Raw genomic sequence first — 24,797 nt, forward strand, 5'->3', positions numbered from 1 at the left:
AGAGTCCTGATATGATAACTGAGCTATCAACACTCTTATTATCAGTAAACACATGATCAATGAGACTGCGAGATCCATGTGCTTCTCTAGTAATGACGTTATAATATTTTGCAAGTCAAAGGATGCCATGTAGGTAATGAGTTTTTGCGCCGGAACTGTATCACAAGCTAAATTAATATTGAGGTCTCCCATGACAACAACTGTACTGTGTCGGTTCATATTCAGACATTCTCTGTTATTCTGTATAAGAAATCGTAATACAGTGTAATACATGATATTACATAAGAACATTTAGAACTCAGCTAACTCTATGGAGTTTTTTTTCTTTTCCAGATAATTAATTTTGCGGACTTGTCAATGAAGTGTCAACTGTCAATTTGACAGCCCAAATCAACGATCTGCTTGTTCAAAATGGCGTCGTTGAAGTATACTCATGCCGTTGTAAGTCGTATACCAAATTCGTTTAAATCTAAGGATATTAATTTTGAAGAAGCAAAGCGACAGCACGAAAATTATGTGCGGTTACTTCGGAATATCGGATTGGACGTCATAGAACTCCCACCTGACGAATCTTTACCAGAGTGTGTGTTTGTTGAGGACACTGCAGTTGTTTGTAATGGTATTGCATTGATTACAAGACCTGGAAATCCTGCCAGATTAAAAGAGGTATGATTACTTACTGTTGTTCACTTAGAAATAAAAGTCTGACATTCATGCCCATAAACAATCTTTTCTTCCCACATACCTATTGATCTAAATCCCAAGTGTTATTTTAGGTTAAAAATAAAGATTCAATTCGCTTGACTAGGCCTAAATATTTTGAAAATAATTTACATTTCTTCCATGGTTGTACTCAGCTTACTTCCGGACACGGAAAGTAAGTAAGTAAGTAGATGTTTTGCCCCTTTTTTTGTAATTTACCTCTAATATTAAGGCAGAATTTTGATTCAGGCCCAAGTTACAATCCCATTGGTAGGTTAAGTGATTGTTGTTTATAAGGCCACGCCACACCAAGCATGAACTTTAAAAAAATCGTTCAACAAATGACACAAGTCACACAGCACTACAGCGGCGTGCTGTAGTGTCCACCACGACGGCATGCTGGGTCATTTTTTTAGACTACCTGGGTAGTTTTGTCTTGCACATGCACAGAGAAGAGCCTCGAACATTAATTTGTGCATTAAGTTAGGCCTAAGTAATAAGAATAGATTTAAAATAAGTTAGGCCTACTGATTTTCATGTTTACTCATCTACATCTCTATCAGTAAGTTAAGTTAGGGCCTAGTAATATTAACAAAAATAAGTGCACAAGACAGACAGACAGACAGAAAATCTTTAACCCTCCCAGTGTTACTTGACGAAAATTCGACAAGCAGCACACTTTGTGTAGTGTTACTTGTCGATTTTTCGACACGCAGACATCGTTTACGGCGAAGGCTCTATGACTGACTGAATCGGATTGAACTGGATCGAGTTAGGTATCGTTCTTTCCGTAATATTCTAAGCTTTCTCCAGAGGTCTGTCTCAGCGCTGTACGTTCTCTGAGCCGATCGTAATTGTAGCAGACAGCTGACGTGCGTGTATTTGTAAACAGCTAGATTACTCGGACCGATGACTGATGTGTTTTATTACGTTTATCATTGTTTTAGTGTTAAAAATCAAAAGTAGTGATATACGTGTTGCATTATAAGAAGATTTAAGTGGTTTTGAAGTGCTGGTTGATGATCCTGAAGAAGTAAGTAGTGATATTGATGTAAATTATCAGCCAGATTCCTAGCTATGGTTAGGCTATGCATTCTTAGCTAAACGCTATGTACTGAAATCTGTTTTTTGCCCATAACTTATTTATTTGCAAATCTACTTCCTTATATTATTATATATTTGTAATCCTCATAAAATTTAGAACAAAGTGGCTATTTTCAAATATTTATAGGCCTATAATTTATACAATTTCATTGAGCGCGAACTTATTTTTTTTTTGAAAATTTTCAAAATAATATTTTTTTTTACCTAAAATTTTTTTTTTTTTTTTAATGTTCCTTATGTTTTATATATAATATTGAAGCCCATGATTTTCCAAACAAAATGGTATATAGAACATTAGAATTAACATTGTTTTAAGCTTCTCAGATCCGTTTTAATAAAACCTTGCAAATGCGCCAAAAATAGGTGGACATTAAGGCCTAAAGTATGGACACTTGGAGGGTTAATCAAAATCTTAGAGATTTGAAAGGCATCAATACAATGTTAATACAAATACCCCCGTCGCAGCAAACCAGCTTACTAAGCGAATTTCCATTTACCCGGCTTGATTTCTACTAAACTATTCCCTATAAATTTTCAGATTTATTTCCTATTTAAATAACATTAATTTTAGTGAGTAGTTAGGTTTGCTGCTACGGGGAAGATGTTGAGGTGTGTTTTTTTCAATTGAAATATTGATAGCTTAGTATAAAATAAGCCAAATTGCCAAATTTGATTAAAATATATCCATAAACAAGCAAACTAGAACAGTTTATTTATTCTCCATAAGAATAACATGGGAATTTTAAATTTACAATTTTTTTAATTTTCTCCGTAGTCAATGAACATTCAAAAAAACTTCAATAGCCTATACTAAATTATTTGTTTTTTTAAGCTCTTAAAAATGGTCTAGAGAGAAATTTAGAAATTTAAAGTTTTTAGGGTCAAAAATGAGAAAAACCCATTTTTGCCCTATAAAACCCCCCATAAACCCCTGATCCCATGGTCCGATTATGCTGGTTCGCGAACTCGTTCGAATAAATGTAGGTTTACACGTTTATACCAAATTTCATCAAAATCGGATCAATTTTGCTCGAGTTATCGCGCTAACGGGCACATATATACCTATATATGAATTTGAACGGATGGTGTTTTTGGCCTCTGGGGACCTCAAAACGAAAAAGTAAATCGGTCCCGGGTCTAGGTCTTACCATGAGACCTACGGTAACAGCTTAAATTCCCTATATGGGAAATTCGCTAAAATGAGATAAATTGTCAAATACAATCAAAATTCTGCCAGTTCATAAATTCTCTTATGCTGTAGAATGGCATCTTGCAGAACTGTAAGAGTTCCATCTTACAGATACACAAGATCGATTAAGTAGCGCCCTACCTATACTTAGATTAATGTAACTTAGGCTTAGGTAATTATTGTGACTAGGGTGACCAAGAGTAGCCTACCATAGTAACTTAATTTATATATCATTATAAACTATTTAGAGTTTTACCTGAAAACAATGACCGGTGCAAAAATGTTTCTGCTGTCACAAAAACTGAATACAGTAACTTAAACTACGATCGTTTTAATTTCATTTTAATGTTATATTAGGAACATTGAATCTGCACACTGTAAAATTGAAGTTAATAGCCGAAGTCACATTTATTGATTGATTAGGCTATAACTTATGTCATTTTAAAGTAAATAAGTTAAATTCCCTACCCTCACAACCCACACTTAAGTTTACACAGGTAACATAACTTACCGGTACGTTAATTTAAGTAGGCTATATGAAATATCTGATTAAAATGTAATGTAGAACCCAGGTTAACCAAAATAAAGGGGGGGGGGGGGAGAGTCGTTGCGGATAACAAATTTGTCGGTTAACCCATCACATGCTAAAAATAGCCTACGGTATGTATTACGAGCGGTGAGTTGGAAAAATGAATATAAAACAACTAGCTGTTGCCCCGGTTGACTTCATAAGTATTAATAAAACTATTGATCGGTTAAGCTGAAATTAAAAAAAAACAGGATACAGTAATACAAGCAAATAATCACACCAGATTTTAATAAATTGAAAGAATAGGCCTAACATAAAAATAAGAACAGCTGAGGTTTTTTTAAACTAGTTATATGGAAAGTTTCCTTTGGAAAGGAATTACGACCTTAAAGGGAAATTTATGAAATAATGGATAGTTTGCGCAAGGTTTCTCGTCATGACGAACATTTTAAGTACAGTATATAGTTTATAGGGGTGTGTCTTGTAGGCCCTAGTTTTCTCAAAAGTTCATGGGTATTTTGGGCTTTATATGGATGTCTGTATAGTACAGTATTTTATTTCAGCTACAACAGAAATGTTACAAAGGGCTAGAAAATACTTTAAACTATAAATCCATTTTAACTAAAGCATTTTACATTACGTATTACCATTGACTATATATACCTACTGTAGGTATATAGTCAATGGTATTACTTATACTTTAGCCCTGTAACCGGGGTTCTACTGTAACATTAATAAGCACCTCAAGGTCGGACATATTTAATCTGGGTCTTAACTGGATTTTAAAAAATGAAGAAGGAATTCATTTCGTTGTTCTCTTCACTTAACCGAGTGGCTTAGATTAGGTTTTGACCATGTAACCGTTATGTCCCATTATGATAATAGTGTGGTGGCAGTTTTAATTAAATGAATAAACAACAAATTGACACTATTCTATCCTAACATAACCCAACTAAACTTCTCGAACCGCATAAGTTGTTTTATAAGTTGAAAAAGGCATGTGAGGTAGGTAGGTAGGTTTTTGTGGATTTGTGACTGTAGGCTATTACCTAAGTCCTTTGAAGGTGGGTTAGATTAGGGAAGTTAAAGTTTAGATTATAATGAATCGATTTGTAGATTTATGTTATCTCCAGACTGTTTTTGAACTTTGTAAAAAGTGCTAAAAACTTGATAAATAACAATTTGAAAAATGCATGCCCATTTTTTAAATTATTATTTATTGTGTTTGTTTTTATTATCCTTAAAACAATCCTTTGTTAGGCCTATATCATTATTGTCTTTTACCCAGTCATATATAGCCTATAGTAATCGGTAACAAATATAATCAAGGTTAGAAATATATTCATAAAACTAAGTTATCTGAGCATTCCTCAAGACGTTATTTTAATAGAAAATAGATCGGAAATATTTTAGTTAAAATCTCTTCAGTCAATGTTTAAATTCACTTAGTCTGCAAGTTTTGTGCAACTGTGGGGTAGTAATGTTTTCTGTGTTTTTCCCTATCCTAGCAACATATTTATATTAAACATTATAGATTAGTCCAACTAAACCATCTTTTACTCCATTCCACACTCATTCTTCGGTTTAAATACGCACATGAGTGGTGTCCCCAATCCCTATCCCAAATCATAATTATAATGATAAAAGTAGGCTATATAATGATAATAGCTGTCATTTTTACAGGTAGAAACTATAAGAGCAGTCCTAAAAAAAGAATTAGACCTTCCCATTGTTGAGATCAGTGATGAAAATGCCAAGCTAGACGGTGGTGATGTGTTGTTTACAGGTAGGTTTGTTTTTAATTTTGTCAAACTGTGTCCTCCCCCATATCAAACACAAACCTTGAGTATAACAACTTCAATAAGCATTTTATACTTATATGCCAACCCTGTACGTAGGAACGGAACTCTGCTAGTATAAAATATATATAAAATAGTCACTCAATTAATTCTTAGGCCTACCTATTTCAAACCACTAACTTACTACTACTAACTTTAGTATAAAAAAATATCCCTTTGACGACATGCTATCGACTCTGAAGCAGTCTGCTTTATTTTTTATAGACTTCTGTACGTTCCTTTATTAGAAGGTCGATTGGTGGCGTTCCAGCAAGAACTAAAGCTGCACAGTCCGAGACAATACGATACTTACTTTACCTACGATACCTACTTTACAGCACGATCACTTTTCGCTGAGATTCTTGCAAAGTGAGATTGTGCCACGTGCACTCCTGTCGGCTGCTTTAGTAATATTGGGGTGGTGGTAAATTTTAATTCACCATCTTTGGCAGCGATTTCATTTGACCGGCATTCCGAAAATCAACATTCTACTCTAGAGGGAGCCTACTTAAAATAGGGCACCATTATAAAATCATAGTGTTTTAAAATTAAATTTTATTAAATTAGTACCGGTTGTCTTTATTCCAATACTGTATGGTTGGTCTATAGAAGCCATAATCTATAGTAACTAACATGACAAAAAGTAGGAAACATTTCTAAGTATTTTTTTTATTAAAAAAAAAAAATACTTAGATATGTTTCCTACTTTAAAATACGCCTAAAATATTATTACGCCTTTAAAATATTATTTCATGTTTAAATATTTCAGTATGACTTTGGTAGCAAATTTATCCTAATGTGAGTTAATTAGTAACATATTCAAAGGTTTAAAAGAGAGTTAAAGTTAAAGTGAGGAGGAGACTGATATTTTTCTGCTGACCACATAATACATATTAAAAGTGTAAAAATCTTGGTCAAAATCTTGCATACTAGGTTGTCATAAACTAGAAAATTATCAAAATTATATTGTGTTGTATCAATTTCTTGCATTAAAGGAAGCAAATTTAAATGATCACAACATAATTATTGTTGTCAATGGTTCATACGAAGTGACAGGGTAAACCACAGTGAATCTGAACAGAAACGGTCCGTTTGATTGAGGCAATTGAGTAAGAGTGGAGTCGAATGAGTCAAAGGCCCACGACACCCAATTGTGACATCAGCTTCCTGTCATCAGGTGCCTGCTGCATCACAATCACAGATCAACGGGAACAATCTTCAATCTGATGTAACATCTGTTGTTTTACACACAATCTACTATTACTTCTCTTTTTGGGTCCGCGGAATTGGCTAACTCTGGAACTCGCTAACCCCATGTTAAATGTCCTATCTTAAAATTTGGTCGATGAGAGGAACTCGCTAACTTGTTCGGTTTCGGAATTGGCTAACTCCGGAACCCGCTAACCCGCTCTAGAGCCGGGTTAGTGACTTCCGTACTAGGACAGAATTCGCTAACTCGGTCCCTCGGCGGAACTCGCTAACTTCCAATCAGAAGCGTCGCGCGCCGGCCAATAGGAGCAAAGCACGAAGATTGTTGGCCAGTGTTGCCGAAAGTGTAGAACCTACGATCCTATCGGTACCATAATATCGTATCCAATGAATAATTCGCAGTAAAAGCAATGGGGTTGATGTTAAATAAAAGTATATTGAGAAGTAGGCTATGTTTATTATTATTGTTATGATTATTATTAGCGTGTAAAATGCGTTATTATATTCTAATTTAATTGTTGTTTATTCGTTTGTAAAAAGATAGTTCGTTCGGTTCTTTTGTTGATGAAATATTTATTTTCATAGGCCGTAATTTGCTCCTTTTTCAAATAAATAGCATTAAATATATGAAATGCTGTAAATAAAATTATCAAGTTCGTATTTGGTAGACCGGGTTTGTAGACGTGAATGATTTTCCTTGATAGGCTATAATATGACTATTTAAAGGTCTATTTTATGTCTGTCGTGCGGGTTATGATTTTTATTAATTCGAATAACTTATCATTTTGTTTCAATGTTCTTATATTCATTAATCTGGCACTCCCCTCATGAAGCAGAACAAGACAGTCCGTTCTGTTTACACCCACAGTTGCACAATGGGTCATAAAAAAAGAATGGACCATTTTCAATAATCACTCTAGGGTTGGCAGTATAGGCCTATCAGATACTGTACGGTAGTAGGTTTTCACCAAGAAGGACATTATTCTCAGACGTTTGAACAAATATGTGAAAAAAACTATTATAGGAAACAGTAAACATGAATACTATAGTATGAAATAGTAAACATATCAAAACAGGCAATGCAAAAAGACTACAAAACAAAAAAGTCGTACCCCCATACATTTCTTATGGACGTTTCGTAGTTTGAACATGTTTGTAGACAATTTTTCTTTATCTCCAGTTTTTACAGCTTGCAGTTTGTTCTAGCCTTAAAATATTCTGTGATAAAAGGGTTTACATTTGAGCTATTGATCATTATAATGGTATGATTTAGAAACGAGCTACCAACCCTGTCACATTAATAATGTGACACCCTGAAGGTGCGGGGTTCGCATCCCGCTGGTAGTACTAATTTTTTGGCCTTGCAAACTAACAACACGTCTCCTCAATCATTTTCTGTCACCTGCCTCTTCTAATGCACATTATTCATTAAATTACCAAGATCATATTATAAATTGTGTTTCTTTCTATAGTCTAATGCTAATGTGTTGAAATGCATTGTATATTTATTTAATTTTACTAGGGTTTTACCATTATTTACATGCATTAGGTTCTCACATTATTGTTTTTGAAACGTCACAATTTTTATTTGACAAACATAAAATGGAAGCATAACAAAGAATCGGCTGATAGCTTCAAGGTCAATGAGTAAATAACATTGAGGTGGACATTGGATAACATTGGAGGTGGGGGAAGCCCCTGATGCTACTTGACCTGTTTAATTTGTGCTCCTCAGTTTTTTAGAATTTTAACCCGGAAATTATTTGTTTTATGAGTTGTGTCTAGTATGTGAATATTCAGTTTTAATTTTTGTTCAAAATTCGGGAACCAGTTTTTTACTTTAAATAACCGGTTGTAAATTACAAAAGTTTTTCTAGAATAAATTCAAGTTTCATCAGATATTTGAGCTAAGATTAGTCAAGAGATAAGACGGCAGCGCTGATAAGACGGCAGCGCAGGAGTTGACCTTTGGAGTGGACATGCGGATGAGCTTCTACACAAGTCAGGTTGTTTGTTTACCTATCACCTGAAGTCTGACCCATATAGATAAGACAATCTTGGACTCTGGTTAAACTTCTTATTTCTATGAGCAAATATCACAAAGGAAACAAAACAATTAATTACTTTTTTGTACAGTGAATTGAGCTTAAAAATAAAATTTATATATTTATGTTTTAACAAAAAATTATATAATCATGTTATCCAATTCTATCCAAATGTAAAATTCCTTGGATTAATTTTGAATAAAAATCTTAACTGGGCATCTCAAATTGAAAATTTAAGTAAAAAATTAGACCCTTGCATTTTCTCAATAAGAATAATCTCACAAGTAACGAATCTAGAAACCCAGCTAATAATATATCATGCATATTTCTCATCATTAATGACATATGGTATCTTGATCTGGGGTAACTCTCCTCATTCAAAAAAAATTTTTAAATTACAAAAAAAAGTAATACGAATTATTGGCAAAGTTCCCTCTAGAACCCCTAGTAAAAAACTGTTTCAAAACTTTAAAGTTCTTACTTTTTACGATCACTATATTTTGGAAATAGCATGCTGGGTCCATAGAAACCTCTCTACTTTTATGGAGACCCAAACTCAACATAATTACAATACAAGAAAAAAGAATATTATCAAACCTGTAGCTCATAATTTACAAATATTCGAGTCATCACCACAATACATTGGTCCAAAAATCTTAAATAACTTACCAACAAGTTTAACTACTCTAGAAACTCCCTATAAGTTTAGACTTTATTTAAAAGAATGGCTCAAGACTAAATCTTTTTTTTCATTGGCAGATTATTTTAAGGACTGCTGGAATTAGGTATAAGTAAACCTTCACACTCCTGCTGGCTCAATTTTTTTGTCATGTAAAAATGTTGTATTTTGGGTAGATTCAGTTGTTTTATGTAAATACAGATGTATTAGTTTTATCTATTAGTTTTAAGTCTTTATTTAACCATTGACAATATGTCCTGTTATTATAATGTAATGACATGTAACTCAATAAATAAATAAATAAATAAATAAAACTTGCGGTAGTTGTTATTTTAAACGTTACAGTTTTTATTACTGAACTAAGATGTTAATGACAAACTAATATTATTGAGCAATAATACTGTAGTTGTAACTTACTTTGACTATGCGAAAAGCAAATTAATAATCACAATAATGTACATTTATACAGTTAGGACTATTATGAGGTTTTATGATCTTTTATGGGCAAAATCCTTTCGTCAAGGGGGGGGGGGTGACCCCAAACCCCACCCCTTGCCACTGCAGCAGAATATTTAAGACGGTTGTAGAGCAATTTGATCTATAATAAATGTAAACAGATGATGTTGTGATAGTTGTACTAGATGATTGAGTACTAGCGTTGACTAGATATAGTTGAACACCTGCTTACCCTTTGACGGGACTATTAAGTCCCAGCATTGCTTTTTCAGAACAGCTGCTGCCAATTAGGCCATTCTAGGGTTGCTATTGGTTGTAGCTGTTGCCTAGCAACAGTTTCAACATGTCCTTGTAGTTCAAACTTAGTCCACCAGGCTGCAGCACATACTGGACTCCATAGGGTACTAGCCCTTTGTCGACCGACGGGACTCTTAAGTCCCCCAAACGGGACCCTCAAGTCCCAAATAATATTTTTTTTCTGTTACAAGTAACCATGGAGATATTTAATAACTTAATTTGATCCACAAAAACATCTTCCAGCAAATATTGTCCTTTTTTCCAATTTTTCAGTGGTTGGGCAACAACGGGTTAACATAATAATAATAAATGCAAATAATTGCATTAATTAATGTTTGTTAATTTATTTAAGCAAATATTTAGTAGTTGAACATTTTTAGGGGAAAAATTAATTAATTAGGTATTTACAAATGTATCATACAGTAATAACATTACTAATTGTAATTAATGAATCTATATTAAAATAATAGTCTCCTCTCCAACTCCAGAAAAACAATTCAACTACTTGATGTCATAACGGAATCATAGTATCAAAAATATTTTAAGTATTGCGACCATTGCAACTGTCGGCTGTTATTTGACCGCTTGAAAACACATTGTGTCAATAAACAAATAGTTTAGAGGTAAGGTAAGAGGCTCACGACACGTAGATATCAGGTTCGAAACCCATTTGGAGAAGATTTGTTTTTCATCATTTGATTTCATATAAATAGATAGGCATACTTTTGTAAACAACTTGTAAAGTTGACATTTTTGCGACACTTAGAAACCTACTGTAAACCACATTAAAAGTTACTCAAAATAATAACGACGGATACTATTTAAAAAAATACACAGTTGTTGACATCTACAAAACTGAAACCCTAAACTAAAATGACCTTGACTTTACCTTTCTTAAATCTATCCTTCTTCCAACACCAAATCATATAAAAAAATTAATAATAAATTAAACAAATCTTAGGATTAGGCTAAAAAAAAAACTAGCTTTTTGCATGTAGGTCTAGGTTTACATTGCTTTAGTTGTCAATTGCCTAGGTTTAGCCTACAATTATTCTATTAACTGTTATGAAACGTATGTAATATTTTTACACATAAGTTTGACGAGTCAACAACGAACCTTTAATTTGAAGAATTACTTATAAAACACGGTTAAAGGCTTTATTAGACAAGGGTCAATTACATCACGATTAAATTGTGTATCCGTGTTTGAGAGCTCACTTACATTTACAATCTCTTCGTGGTTTAGTTGGTAGGTCTACTATTCTCACTAATTTTCATGTATTGCTATTTTCCTATAACACTGGCATTCATTTTAGATATAAATCATATAACACAATTTCATTGGACTTGTAACAGCAAAATACAAAACCATATAACCCCTTAGAATTTATGTGGCATTCCCAGTTTCAAGAACAAAGGATTTATTATGTTGGTTTACCTTATGATTGCCATGTTCTTGGATAAAACTTTCAATAAAACTCTACAATCATCAAGAAACAATCACAAGGTGAACCAACATAATAAATAACTTCTTAATGATGTTATAATTGCATTTTAATTGCTTTGAGCTACGTAGCTATTATATTCCCCCTAATGGATTTGATAATAGAAACCAATACCGAAACAATTATCTTTATTGACACTGACGTTTTGAATTACGGCAGATTACGACTATTTCGTCGTGCAAGGTTGGCAACGCTCCGTGCAGTGGGCGCGGCCGGGTTAGCGACTTCCAGAGTTAGCGAATTCCGCCGCGGGACAAAATCGAGTTAGCGGGTTCCGGAGTTAGCCAATTCCTGACTGGGACGGTTAGCCAGTTCCAGAGTTAGCCAGTTCCGACACACGACCGAGTTAGCGAGTTCCAGAGTTAGCCAATTCCTACGTCTCCTCTTTTTAGCAGACTTAATTAAAGAATTTTGCCAGCTGTTTCAACTGCACAAGTTGGTTCTATGATATTAAATAGCGTTAAAAAGTTATAAGGTTTACCAATAGGGTGCAGCACTATTATTTTTTGCATTTATGATAACAGCTAATTTGAACCAACTAGCAACAAAAAGCTGTGGTACACAATGAGAACTTTACTTTTTTCTATGGTTTAGGTGCAGTGATACTAAGGAGGACGGGTACTCTGCTTTACATATATGCTTTATATACTTTTCATTTATATGAATACTCATAAGGTTAACATAGGTAACTCCAGAGCCACTGGGGCGGAGCCCGAAAGGATTTTTGAGATAAGAATAAGTCTATTTGTTAATCGGGTATGTTAGCTGTCATCATACCAAATGTTAACCCTTTCGGTTTAGTATTTTTCGTGTTTACTTGTCACAAACATCCATCCATCCATTCATCCATACATCCAAACTTTCTCACTTATAATGTTATTACAGTAGTAGACTGTGAAAGAAACTAGATGACAAAAAGTAATGCTCTTTCGTCTAACTGAAGTACAAACCAACTCAAACTGTAACTTACAAACTAGCAAAATACATCACAGCTTTAAGTTTTAAAATAACTTATAAAAATTGGCTGACAGCAGTAACTATTTCCTTATTAAGTCATAAGTCATTTATTTGGCCAGATTTACATTAATGTTAAGTCAATACACATAAAAATACAGATTGTCTTATAAACTATAAAATAACTATTCTTCTGATGATTAAATTGTTAATGACTAAAAATAAATCACAGCTATCCAACACTAAATTTAAACTCATGAATGATTACTCTTCAGATAAATCAAACTGCCAAATATTGGAGTAGCAAGACATATTGCATGATTTATTCATGTTTAAAAAAATTAGAAGTGTATTGCTCATATTTTGTTGCTATCTAAGTCTAATTTATTTATAAAAATTTCAGTAAACTTTGAAGTAAAATTTATTTAAAAAAATCAAGCTTCAAATGCCACTGTTGAATTATTTGGATTAAGTGCAAAGCGAGACTAAATAGTCTTTATTGCAAAACATCTAATGTTTTGTCATGTTGTACTTGAGTTAAGGTAGAATACAGTCTGCATTAGTTTTCTTTTCAAATTGAGACTGTTGAAACCACAACAATACATTCTGTTAACAGGTAGAGAATTCTTTGTGGGCTTATCTAAGTGGACAAATGAAGCAGGAGCAAAGGCAGTGGCTGCTGCCTTCCCTGAGTATCCTTGCACGCCTATCAAGGTAAGTCAGTTACAATGGATAGAATTACGTTCAACTTAAGACCAACACACACTGGCCGTACATATGTCAGCTGACAGACGTCCACGCAGAGACCCTCAGAGGCTGTGAGCTCACACCGATTCTCGTAAATACTGTATTTCCCCATGCCACGAGCTACCGAGTAGTCATGGCTACCTTTGTGTGAAGGGTTTTAATGATGTAATGTGTGGATGAAATATGAGTCCAGCATTAGTGACAAGACTGTGCTGCTTTTCTCCATCAGCGAGGAGTATTATTAAGCCTACACCTAATGAATGGAATAAGACATATTTTTGGCAAATGTCATCATTTGGTGATCGACCTTGGGTTGGATGATGAGAGTTTCAGGGGTGCAGAGGTTGAGGAGGTTCACTAAGGACGGGAGTGAGGGAACGTCCAGGCATTGATGTCTGTGCTGAATTGCTCACCTAGTGTTAATTGTGTTGGCTTGCAGACAGACATACACGTCCTTGGGCCGACAGACCAGTGTGTACTATCATCGCCGTGCAGGCGTTTGTCAGTCGACAGACGGAAGCTGGTGTGTGTTGGCCTCTGTAGTGTGCTACTTTTATCGAGTTTAAGGCCCAATTCACACCGAACGGACGTCGGGCGGAGACGTGGCACGGACGAGGCGAGGACATATGTCCGTTCCTCGCCTCCCCATGTAAACAAATTGGTCAATGCACACACAAGTGACGTGGCGCGGGCGGCCGCCCTCCTGCCACCCGTTGTTCGGACTGCAAATATTGTACTTACCAACGTTGTTTATTGTTTTGTGTTTAGAGTAATTGTGAGTTGTTTCTTGTTCTTTTCACTATGCGAGACGACATTAAATTCAATCACAGATTTTGTGAGGAAGTTAAAAAATTCCTTTGTTTCCAAACTAACTAATCGACACAGTCGACAGAAATAACTAATTCAGTTGACATAAATAACTACAGAAATAAGCAAAAACCAAAGCTTCTAGTCTACATACAAGTTTTCTCGCCACTGTACCGTCCCTTCACCGTCTATTCAGTGTGCATTGTACACGCCACGTCTGTGCCTCGTCCGCGCCACGTCTCCGCCCGACGTCCGTTCGGTGTGAATTGGGCCTAATACACAAGATACAAAATACTTATTTGTTTATTCAACTAGGCTAATACAAGGCTTTGTTCCATGAAAAGATACTAGTTTAATTCTTTATAATAAGTTTCAAAGTTTCATAGTTTGTGCTGAAATCTGCTGTCAACCATCTGAACTTTTTCAAGTTTACATTTGTTTACATCAAAACAGATGGCAATGATACAATTTTGTTTACATCCATACAAAAATGGGGTTATCTGTAGTTGGTTCATTAGTATTCGTAAATTTTCTTGGATGCCTCGAAGAGATCTCGCACCTCGCTTGCAATGCAAATAATAGGGATATGATTAGACATAATCGTTTTCATCCTTATCAACTATAGGCATAGTTGGGAAAGTTAGTCAAAAATTCTAACTAGTTAGAAGTTATAAGTTAGTCCCGTAAAAAGTAACTGATAGAAGTTATAAGTTAGTTAGTTTAAAAAGTAACTGATAGAAGTTATTAGTTAGTTGATAATCTAACTGATAGAAAATAAAGTTAGTTTTAGTATAAATTAGCTGTTCGTTGGGCAGTTGTTTTAAAGTATTTTTTTATGTCACATCTTGGTTACTAATATATACTATAAATTATAGTATATTATAGTAAATTATAGTATATTAAAAATAATTATAATTAATTATAGTATAGGTAAATTATAGTATATATTAGTAATATGCATATTATTAATAGCATATTATTAATATGAGTAAAGATTGCGCACGATATGATTTTAAAACTGGCTCCTACGATTTCCTCCAATTTCAATGCCATTGAAAATTGCTTGTATAATACATTTGCATTGTATGATGTCTTACTAACCAAAGGAATAATTACGACTATTCAAAAACATTAAGTGTTTTACTGCAAAACAATATACACTGACATTGAACTAAAAATCTAAATGAAAGGCCAAGGAGATTTGTATTTTTCGACGATGCACGCACGAATTGATGCGTTATTACACCTTCCCGTAATTATAGTTGCAACGTTCCACGATCCCAGTAACTTAATGCAATAACGGTCGTCAGATAACAGATGTTATGTATCATGAGCTTTATATTGATTGAAGCTTATTGTGGAAATTTTATAGATTGATCGTCCAGATTAAAAAGTTTTGTAGACTAAATTGAGGATAAGTGGATGTCTAACAAAAACGAATTGACTTTACTACTTAATTAATTGTAGTAAGACTGAAAATATGTGTAGGCTTATAAGCTCTATTTTTTACCTCTTGAACAAATCAAACACCTCGAGCAAGATCGGTCCCCTGGTACTTGTGTTTTAATCAAACATTGTCACATTTTACATTACTACAACATAAACAAATGACATAAAACTTGTCAGATAATGAACATCAACTAAAGACAATGTTTTGACACTTGAGATGATATATCAATCACCAAACAAACATTTCCCCTTCCCACCCATCAGTGCTTGCTTGGGGTGTTGATAATGGCCATCACTACCCTTCCACAGGCCCACTGCATTCCAAAGCAACTGGACTTTGACTTTACTTTGACTTTCTCTTTCCCCACCCCCCGCGTTGTTAGTCTACAAGGGCACTGACCTCTCACGTACACAACCCTCACTGATCACGTGAAATAAATAACCCGTATTTTAGCTGCTTCCGCATAATTGGGCAAGTTAGTTGAAAATTCTAACTAGTTAGAAGTTATTAGTTAGTCCCGTAAAAAGTAACTGATAGAAGTTATTAGTTAGTTAATTTAAAAACGAACGAATAAAATAGAAGTTAGCCAAAAAAAACTAACTGATAGTGCTATTCGATAGAATTTCTATTAGTTATTCCCAAGTATGACTATAGGTATATAAAATTTATCATGGATTATAAAGTCATAAAGTGACACAGGTTGCTAGTTAGAATTAGTCACAAATATTTTGCAAACTCATTCCATAATTTATTAGGTACTTTACTTTTTGTCATAAATGAATTTAGTATACACAATAGTGCTGGATAAAAATGAAATATTGAGTGATCAAGAAGGCCTAAGTAAACTATCGCCAGCAAGTGTGTGAGATGCTTATCAGAGAAGGGCTTGTATCTGATTGTAGTCTTATCAGTCATTCTGTTCATATCAGTTTAGTCATTGCCTGTACAATTAATCACTGATTATCTCATGCAAAATCATCATGAAAATATTAGTTACAAAATACAATTCAGGCAATGAAGGAATAAGAATATATGTAGTGTTAAATTCAATCAAATGTATGATTAATTTAATAAAGCATTACAGTAGAACGTCGATTATCCAAATTAATTGGGGGTGTTCGGATAACTGATTTTTCGGATAATCGGTCAGTGACAGGAGAAATACGGGGAACGGGAAATGACGGGAAGGGATAGCGGCCGGCGGCGATTTGCCGATTTCGCGTCTGTGGATACTGTACAATAATATAAATTTGATTAATTAACATCCAGATTTTTTTTTACAATACAGCAACAGACATGTACAACAGTACTTAGAACTGGACTATCAGAATGTGTACAGAAAGAAATTTGTCTGCACTATGCGTTTACGTTTGGACGACATAGTCAGTGTAGAATGAAACAGTACAATAGAAACCCGTACGAACTGTCACTGTCGAATGCTCACAGGTGACTGAGACTTGAGCTTGAGACGGAGACTGAGTCAGTGAGAGTAGGAGTGGCGCGCACGACAATTTCGTCACGTAGGCCCGCCCCGCCTCCCGCCCTGCCTCCCGCCTTAGCAGCCGTGCGGTGGTGTAGCGCTTGCTAGTTGTGATTGGCGCACAATTTTATTGATTTTTGCTTCTTTCTTCATTTCGGTTAACCGACGTTTCGGATGACCGGGCTTCGGATAATCGACATTCTACTGTACTTATTTTAAATAATTTCCAAATCTGTAAATTTACCTAGAATAACTTCTTAATCTTAAAACCCCCTATGGATGGTTATTAATTTGAATAGATGGAAATCTTATTTCCAGCCTCAGAAGTAATAATTATAACTCTCAACGTATGAGTCACTTAAAATCTCTTATCATCCACAAAACCTCAGCTAGCCTACTTTAACCTTGTGTTTCTTAGGTTGGAGACACTCAGCACCTGAAGTACATGGTCAGCATGGCAGGGCCTGATGTATTCTGTATCAGCATGAGCAAATCCTCCCAGGAAGTTCTTAAAGTAAGTGGCTGTATGATATTATTGTTGCTATCTATATTTTCAGTTACAAATAAGTACCGGTAACAAGTACACAGGTTAAAAACAACCCTTATACGCGTCTTACTTTAAACCAACTGGTTTGTATGTTGTTTTAGTTACGTTAGTAAATTATTTTATTTACAACCGTTTTTTTAACTAGCTAGCCTTTTTAATTAATTTTTTTAATCAAAAAGATTCACTTTAGCACATTACTGTATTTATAGTAATACCAGAAACAAAAGAAACCTGGGCCGTTTCGAGCCGCGCAGGTCTGAAGGGTAAGCCACACCTACCGGCGCGAACCACGTGATCTTTTTGTCTCTGCGCAGGTTGTTTTGTTCGTGGTATGTCTATAATTACATTACAGCACTGTACAGTATTAGACCAATGGCATTCGATGTTGGAGAGAGCAGAGTAAAATTGTAATGTTTCAAACGCCAACCTTTCAGTTGGTTATAATTATCATGACCAATCCAATAATTGTTGATCTGCCAACTTCTGTTGAAAACTCACACATTCTCTTCTTAACCTAGGGTAAACTTGATGATTGCTAACTAACAGTTGCAGGGAGGTTTATTGAAAGATTTTGAAAATATCAGGTAGTTCTAGTGAAAGAAACTCTCGTAATTATCCTTTACTACACCCGTAAAAGTTATTTTTAGTTGTATTGTATATATTCTAAACTATCTTTATGCGATCACTGCGTAAGGCACATTGGAACGAGGCGAGGCGCGGCTGATTCTGTAATACACGTATTTAAATGGAGCACCGCACATTGAGCAGAAGCTGTGCGCAGCCCAGCTGCAGCCTCTGTCAGGCCTCCGGGGCGTTGTAATTGGAATGCAGTTTTCCTGCACCTCGCTCGCGCCTGCGTTGGTTTTCTAGTGTTTGTGAGTGAAACTATAGTAGATATAGATATAGTAATGTAGCATTTAATTCAGACGGCTATATGTTGCTGAGCATTGCATTCCTTTCCATTAGTGTCACTTTCAAATCAACTTATGGATATCGTCAGAACTGTTGTTTGTTCATACTAAAATATTCTCTAAAATACCGGTCTGGTAGTTCAGTAGTTAAAAAATACTCTCCATGGCTTAATCTTATTTTCGTGTACGGTAATCACATTTTCAAACCAGCTTTTAAAATTTTTTGGATAGCGAATAGAGTAAAACAAAATTTTAAACTCACAATCAGAATTAACAAAGGTCCAAAAAATCTTCCTCCTACTCGTGACAGAATGACCAAAGCTAGGAAACCTCTGTCCCGCCTCTCTTCAATGTGCAGTGACACGAAAAAGTCTTCGCACCTGCCTGCATTTTGCCTGCACCTCGCCTCGCTCCAATGTGCGGCGGGCCTATCTGCTATTGAGTATAAGGCACATTATCAAGGTGTCTGAAATTATGCGAGTTTGAAACAGCTATGTTTGCCTTACATTATCTGTCCAAGTTATTCCCCCTGAGTTATTAAATTGTTGGTTATAAACCTCAATAATGAAATAGTTATACAGTCTAGAAAGTAATCCATTTAGGCATGGTACTGTACCAATTTCATGACAACCAAGTAGCAAAATTATTCAACCATTCCAATCACCTCATCTGGTCCAGGTGGAATATAATTTGGTGTGGCAAACGTATACATAAATTTTTTAGAATTTCAGCATCGATGATTAATGGAGTGGAGAATCTATGCTAATTCAACTTGTGCATTTTGTTATAGAGGATTCAGAGGGAGGCGACATATGGCTACCAAATTACTAACGGTACCTGAAGAGGTGGCGGCCAATGTTCTGTACATCAACGGCACCCTCATACACAGGGCGGACGAAGAGATCCCGGAAAGTGCCAAGGTAAGAAAAAATGCTTGTATTGAATACGTGGACAAGAATACAACAATTGTCTTGAAATATTTCTTCTTTAGAAAAATTGTGTTAAGATATTAAGAGATTAAGATATTAAGTAAGAGATTAATCCAAATTAAATTTTTCAAAACAATAACTCAAATTTTAAAACCACTCTAAATGTTCCAAAGTTTTGTTAGAATCAAACTGTGAAACTTCCAAAATTGATCATGTCTTCAGTCAGTCCCGATTTCATCCGTCAGTTGTCAAATAAACAGATAGATGAATAACACACAGTAAAAAGTGTCACTAATATACCCTGTTTATTTTTTTATATTTATACTAGCTGTACTCGCGGGCTTTGCCCCGTTTAACTTCACAAGTGAGCTCGTTCGCATGGCTCAATCACGTCCTGGTTGAAGTTCGTTCGCTACGCTCACTCACCTTTAGGTTGGAGCTCGTTCGCTCCGCTCACTTGCCTTGCTTTTAGTTGCAAATTGGCTGTAGTCATAAATTTAAAAAAAAAATAATAGTGCTGCACCCTGTTAGTAATCCTTGTAACTTTAATGCTATTGAACATTATAGAACAGAACCAACTTGTTAAAATTGAAACAGCTGCTAAGAAATTCCTTTTAAATATGGAAAATAAGGTTAACATGGGAAACTCCAGAGTCACTGGGGCGGAGCCCGAAAGCCCGATCAGAATAAAAACTACTTAGTTTTCATATTTAATGCCCAAAGAATCGGTGTACCGAATTTCAGCCTCCTAGCTAAATGGGAAGTGGGAGAATTAGTGATGAGTGAGTGAGTCAGTCAGTGAGGGCTTTGCCTTTTATATATTTAGATACAGGGTGAATAAAAAGTCAAGACCCCCCCCCCCCTCTAATATTTTTCACATTAAATATACAGAGATATCCTTTTGGTGGTCGTGCCAGCTTAGCAGGAAGTTTCATTTTATGATTTTGAAATTTTTGAGTGTCCCCCCAAAAGGGGGGATTTGGGGGGTATATTTTAAATGTAAACCCCCTTCAAGTGACAGCTCATTTTGAAGTGTTTACAAAAACTTAAAGAATGGTGAAAATTAGAGGTCGCTATCTCTTCTCTATCCAAAATGGTAGCCCGTCAAATGTTGTAGAAAATCAATGGTAAAATTGGTTCGTAATGGTAATATTGGCTACCATTTTAGATAGAGAAGAGATAGCGAACTCTGGTTTTCACCATTCTTTAAGTTTTTGTAAACTCTTCAAAATGAAGTGTCACTTGATGGGGGTTTACATTGAAAAAAGTTTAGTTACCCCCCAAATCCCCCCTCTTTTTGGGGGACAATCAAAAATTTCAAATGTAAACCCCCATTTTTTTGATACTTTGTTTTGAAGTGTTTACAAAAACTTAAAGAATGGTGAAAACTAGAGGTAGCTATCTCTTTTCTAACCAAAATGGTAGCCAATATTACTATTACGAACCAATTTTAACATTGATTTTCTACAACATTTGACGGGTTACCATTTTGCATAGAGAAGAGATAGCGACCTCTAATTTTCACCATTATTTAAGTTTTTGTAAACACTTCAAAATGAGCTGTCACTTGAAGGGGATTTACATTTAAAATATTCGAGTTAACCCCCAAACCCCCCCTTTTGGGGGGACACTCAAAAATTTCAAAATCATAAAATGAAACTTCCTGCTAAGATTGCACGACCACCAAAAGGATATCTCTGTATATTTAATGGGAAAAATATTAAAGGGGGGGGTCTTGACTTTTTATTCACCCTGTATATATTTCTTTACATTCAGTTCTACTAAAGAAACATCCTACCTCGATGACCATTTGTAGGATTTCCGTGTAACAAACTTTAACTGTATTGTCATTGTGCAATTTTTGGTCATAATTAGGTAAGAGTTTTAGGGTGATGACTGGTGTATATTTCAGGTGTTCTACAACAGGATAGACTTCTCCAGACATGCCGTCAATGTCTCAGAGCTAGCGAAGACTTCCAACAGCGGACTTAGCTCTTGTTGTCTGTTACTACGGAGATCTAGACACATTCGCAGTCTTTAAAATTGCATCTTATTGTGTATCTCTTCCCTTCTGCCCTTAGTGCAAACCCAATTTGAGTGAGTGAAATCAGTCAAAGTAATCTAAGTAAAACACAAATACATGAAACAAGGTTTTGTTAAATAATCGTGGTTAGTCTAAAATACAGAGTTAATAGTATTAATTTGAATACCGTACCTTGTACCAAAGATAATAATTATTTGGTGGTTTTATAAAAAAAAATTACCAAGTGACCTGCCAATAACTTGTGCAGTACTTTCTTGATATAAATTTAGTGCTTGGGTTTGCACGATTCCTTATCCATTCCCTCTTGTATTCAATGGTGGCTACCACAACGCTTAGCTTGGATCTGTCCTGATGTCAAACATCCTTAGATATAAGCTACGTTCAAAACTATCTTCCTTTGAATGCAACGTGTATGTGAATTGTTAATTATAGCTTTTTCAGATAGGACTCAAAATTCAAAGAGTTTAAACTGAACGCTGAAAGCTTGAATTACTCTTAGTTTTAAATATCAATATTTTTCTGCATTAGTATTTTTTCAAAATCACATACTATATGTGTAAATCTTTTGAAGTTTTTTAAAAAATTCAAAGATGTTTCATTTTTAAAATTGTGGTTGTATGTCAGTAAGGTGATAAAAATTGGTAATTTTGTTTGGTTATTGAAACTTAACCCACCAGGATGGATAGCCAGTAGGATACTGAATGAAAATTCAGGTTATAATTTTATACCAAGTTATTATCTCGTAAGTTGGTGTTTAAGTACAATGTAGAATGTCTAATTGCGGATTAGAATTGAAAATTAGCTAATAGCTACCCAAATTGTCTTCCCCCAAATTTAGTTGTGACAATAGAGATTATTGGTGTAATTGTTCTTATAAAATAAGAGTAAATAGCATTTTAAGAACAATGAGTGTTTGTTTTTATTGAGACAAATGTGTTAGAAAAAAGTACAATTTCTAGCTTTAGAAATGAATATAATTTATTTTTTACAGTTTTTACTTGTGTTATTAAATATTTTTGTTTGTTATTCCAATAAGGTCCCATATATAAATACTTTACTTAGGCCAAGTTTATTAATTTACCTTATATTATTTATTATAAAAATGCATAACTGATAAACTTAATATTTGTTCACAAAGCAAAAGAACCGAAGAAAATATGAAGCTTCTCTTTTGTTTGAAATCGTAGTAATAGTTTATTAAGCTGTATTTGTGTAATATTTTTTAGTGTTTATTAACAAACAATTTGTCAAAGTCAAACTCACAAAGCATTCAATTTCACCTTGTATTTAGTTCAATCAAAAATGTGACTACAAACTACAACTTATATTAAATTAATATATTGAGTAATTTGAGTTCAAAATAGTTGTGGGATCTATACCCCTAAAAACTATTTTACTTTTGCATTTCAAGCTTTGGTTTATTATTTATGGCTTTTTGTTATGTAAGTAAGCTTTCATTCAATGTTATTGTAACTACTGCCAGCGTATATTAAGTGTCTTATTTTGCAAAACATTGACCAAACTACTTAGGGGATTTTAGTTGTACTAGTAGAATATAAACTATTATTAAAAAAAAAAACTAAATTAATTTATTAGTTTTATCAAGAAACAACCTTACAACGTGTTTTGGTCATGTTATTTTTATGCCACTCTTATAATAAATTACATGTTTAGTTATTGTTCAACACTTATCATTGTTAATAGAAAATATTTTAATCTTGTGGGACTTGATACATCCATTGCTTGTCAGGATGTGATAAAACATATTAATTATGATTCATATTTGGGGTTTGTTAAATAAACTTGAGATTGCCTAGCTAGCTATATCATGTAATTTGCATGTCTTTGTTCTATTAGTTGTGCAAGAGAAGCCAATTAAACATAAAGCACCAAATTATTTAAACATTTTAAACAAAAACAGAAAACAAAAATTTAATAACTCTGTAAAACAATGTGAAGTACAGCAAATGTAGCTTACTACTGGCTGCAATCAAGCCCGGTAATCTTGTATTTGTAGAATAAAATACATTTCTTCTCTAATTTAATAAAACAAATAATTTGTGTTTATTGTTTAACTAGTTCTCATTCAGTACATGCCGTATTCGTGAACAAAACGTCAATTTAATTTTCCTTACTTGTTAAAAAAATGTAATTATGTATTTTTATGAATAATTTGTTCAACATTCTAAATAGTGCATGCATGTCAATAACTAAGAAGTAATAGTGATGATTTAGTACAAAAAATATCATTAGTGTTGAAATCAAGTAAAAAATTGTAGAAAACAAATCAAAATCTTTACAGAATTTGAACCTTTTAAAAAAATCATTGGTTTTAATTTAACTATTTATAGGCCTATAATGTTGCAAATTGAGATTTAAAGTGTCATAAATATAAAAATTTGACAATGTTTTTTTTTATTAATGAAATATAATTTACCATATTTAAGCATGTTAGATGTTTGATACCACCACCCCATAGAGTACCGTTAGACGTTGTGTGGAATTGTTAGAGATATTTACACTGTAACTGATGTAAATAGGAAAATAATAGTTGTGATTGACTACCAAGGGAACAATAAATAAATTAAATGCATTTAAATTGAGTTTGTAAGTTTTCATATTTTATAACTGATGAAAGACTGAATTGATTGTTATATATTTTTATGTTATAAAAAGTAAAAATTGTAAAAGACAGTAATTATTTATCACACAAGCATAGGTTATGAACACCAATATTATCTTTCTCGCATTATGCTTTTGTTATATTCACTGACTTAGTCTTTCGCTGTATTGTGACACAGTGTGCAATCAAAAATTAAATATGTAATTACCTGTTATTTTGTGGATTATTTATTGTCCTATCGTTAGTCACATACAAGTTTAAATATCCAAATTAATATTTAATAATATCCCACTAATCATCTAAAGCTAAAAGAAAAAATGGTCCTTTTCTGTTAATTCACTACCACTATAAATGTGGTTAGATTAGGTCCAGTTTTTCTAACTCTACTCTAACCTAACCAAAGTTTAATTCACTACCACTTCTACTGCTAATAATATATTGCTCTAAAAACTAGTGGTAGTGAATTAACGGAAAAGATCTGAAAAAATAAAATTCTGACTTTATCACACTTTGTCAGAAGCTCATTTAACTAGGTTTTATTTACAAAAAATTGGCTAAATAATGGGACGTTTACTTCAGTATCAAAATAAAAATTATATTAGGCCAACATGACTAAAAAAGTGACATTATTTATAGTAGCATAAATTCCTGTATATAATTCAGAACTCTTGATAAAATGAAACTTAGGAAAAATATATAAAAATCTGAAAATTTGCACATACACATTGTTTATTAGAATCTTAAAGAAATGC

At 33.9% G+C, this 24,797-nt stretch overlaps 1 protein-coding gene across 1 annotated transcript; it reads left to right on the forward strand.

Moving 5' to 3' along the window:
- Positions 1-395: 395 nt before the first annotated feature.
- On the forward strand, positions 396-24,250 carry LOC128990174 (N(G),N(G)-dimethylarginine dimethylaminohydrolase 1-like). Its single transcript, XM_054412456.1, is given in 7 exon segments — positions 396-666; positions 5,208-5,310; positions 13,124-13,221; positions 17,410-17,505; positions 19,240-19,272; positions 19,274-19,369; positions 21,291-24,250. Coding segments are annotated over 7 exon segments (810 nt in total). The 5' UTR covers positions 396-411; the 3' UTR covers positions 21,420-24,250.
- The last annotated feature ends 547 nt before the right edge of the window (positions 24,251-24,797 follow it).

The sequence above is a fragment of the Macrosteles quadrilineatus genome, unplaced genomic scaffold (assembly GCF_028750875.1).
Source record: "Macrosteles quadrilineatus isolate MER2022 unplaced genomic scaffold, UCM_ALF_1.0 Scaffold_3__2_contigs__length_128488019, whole genome shotgun sequence".
NCBI classification, from domain to species: domain Eukaryota; kingdom Metazoa; phylum Arthropoda; class Insecta; order Hemiptera; family Cicadellidae; genus Macrosteles; species Macrosteles quadrilineatus.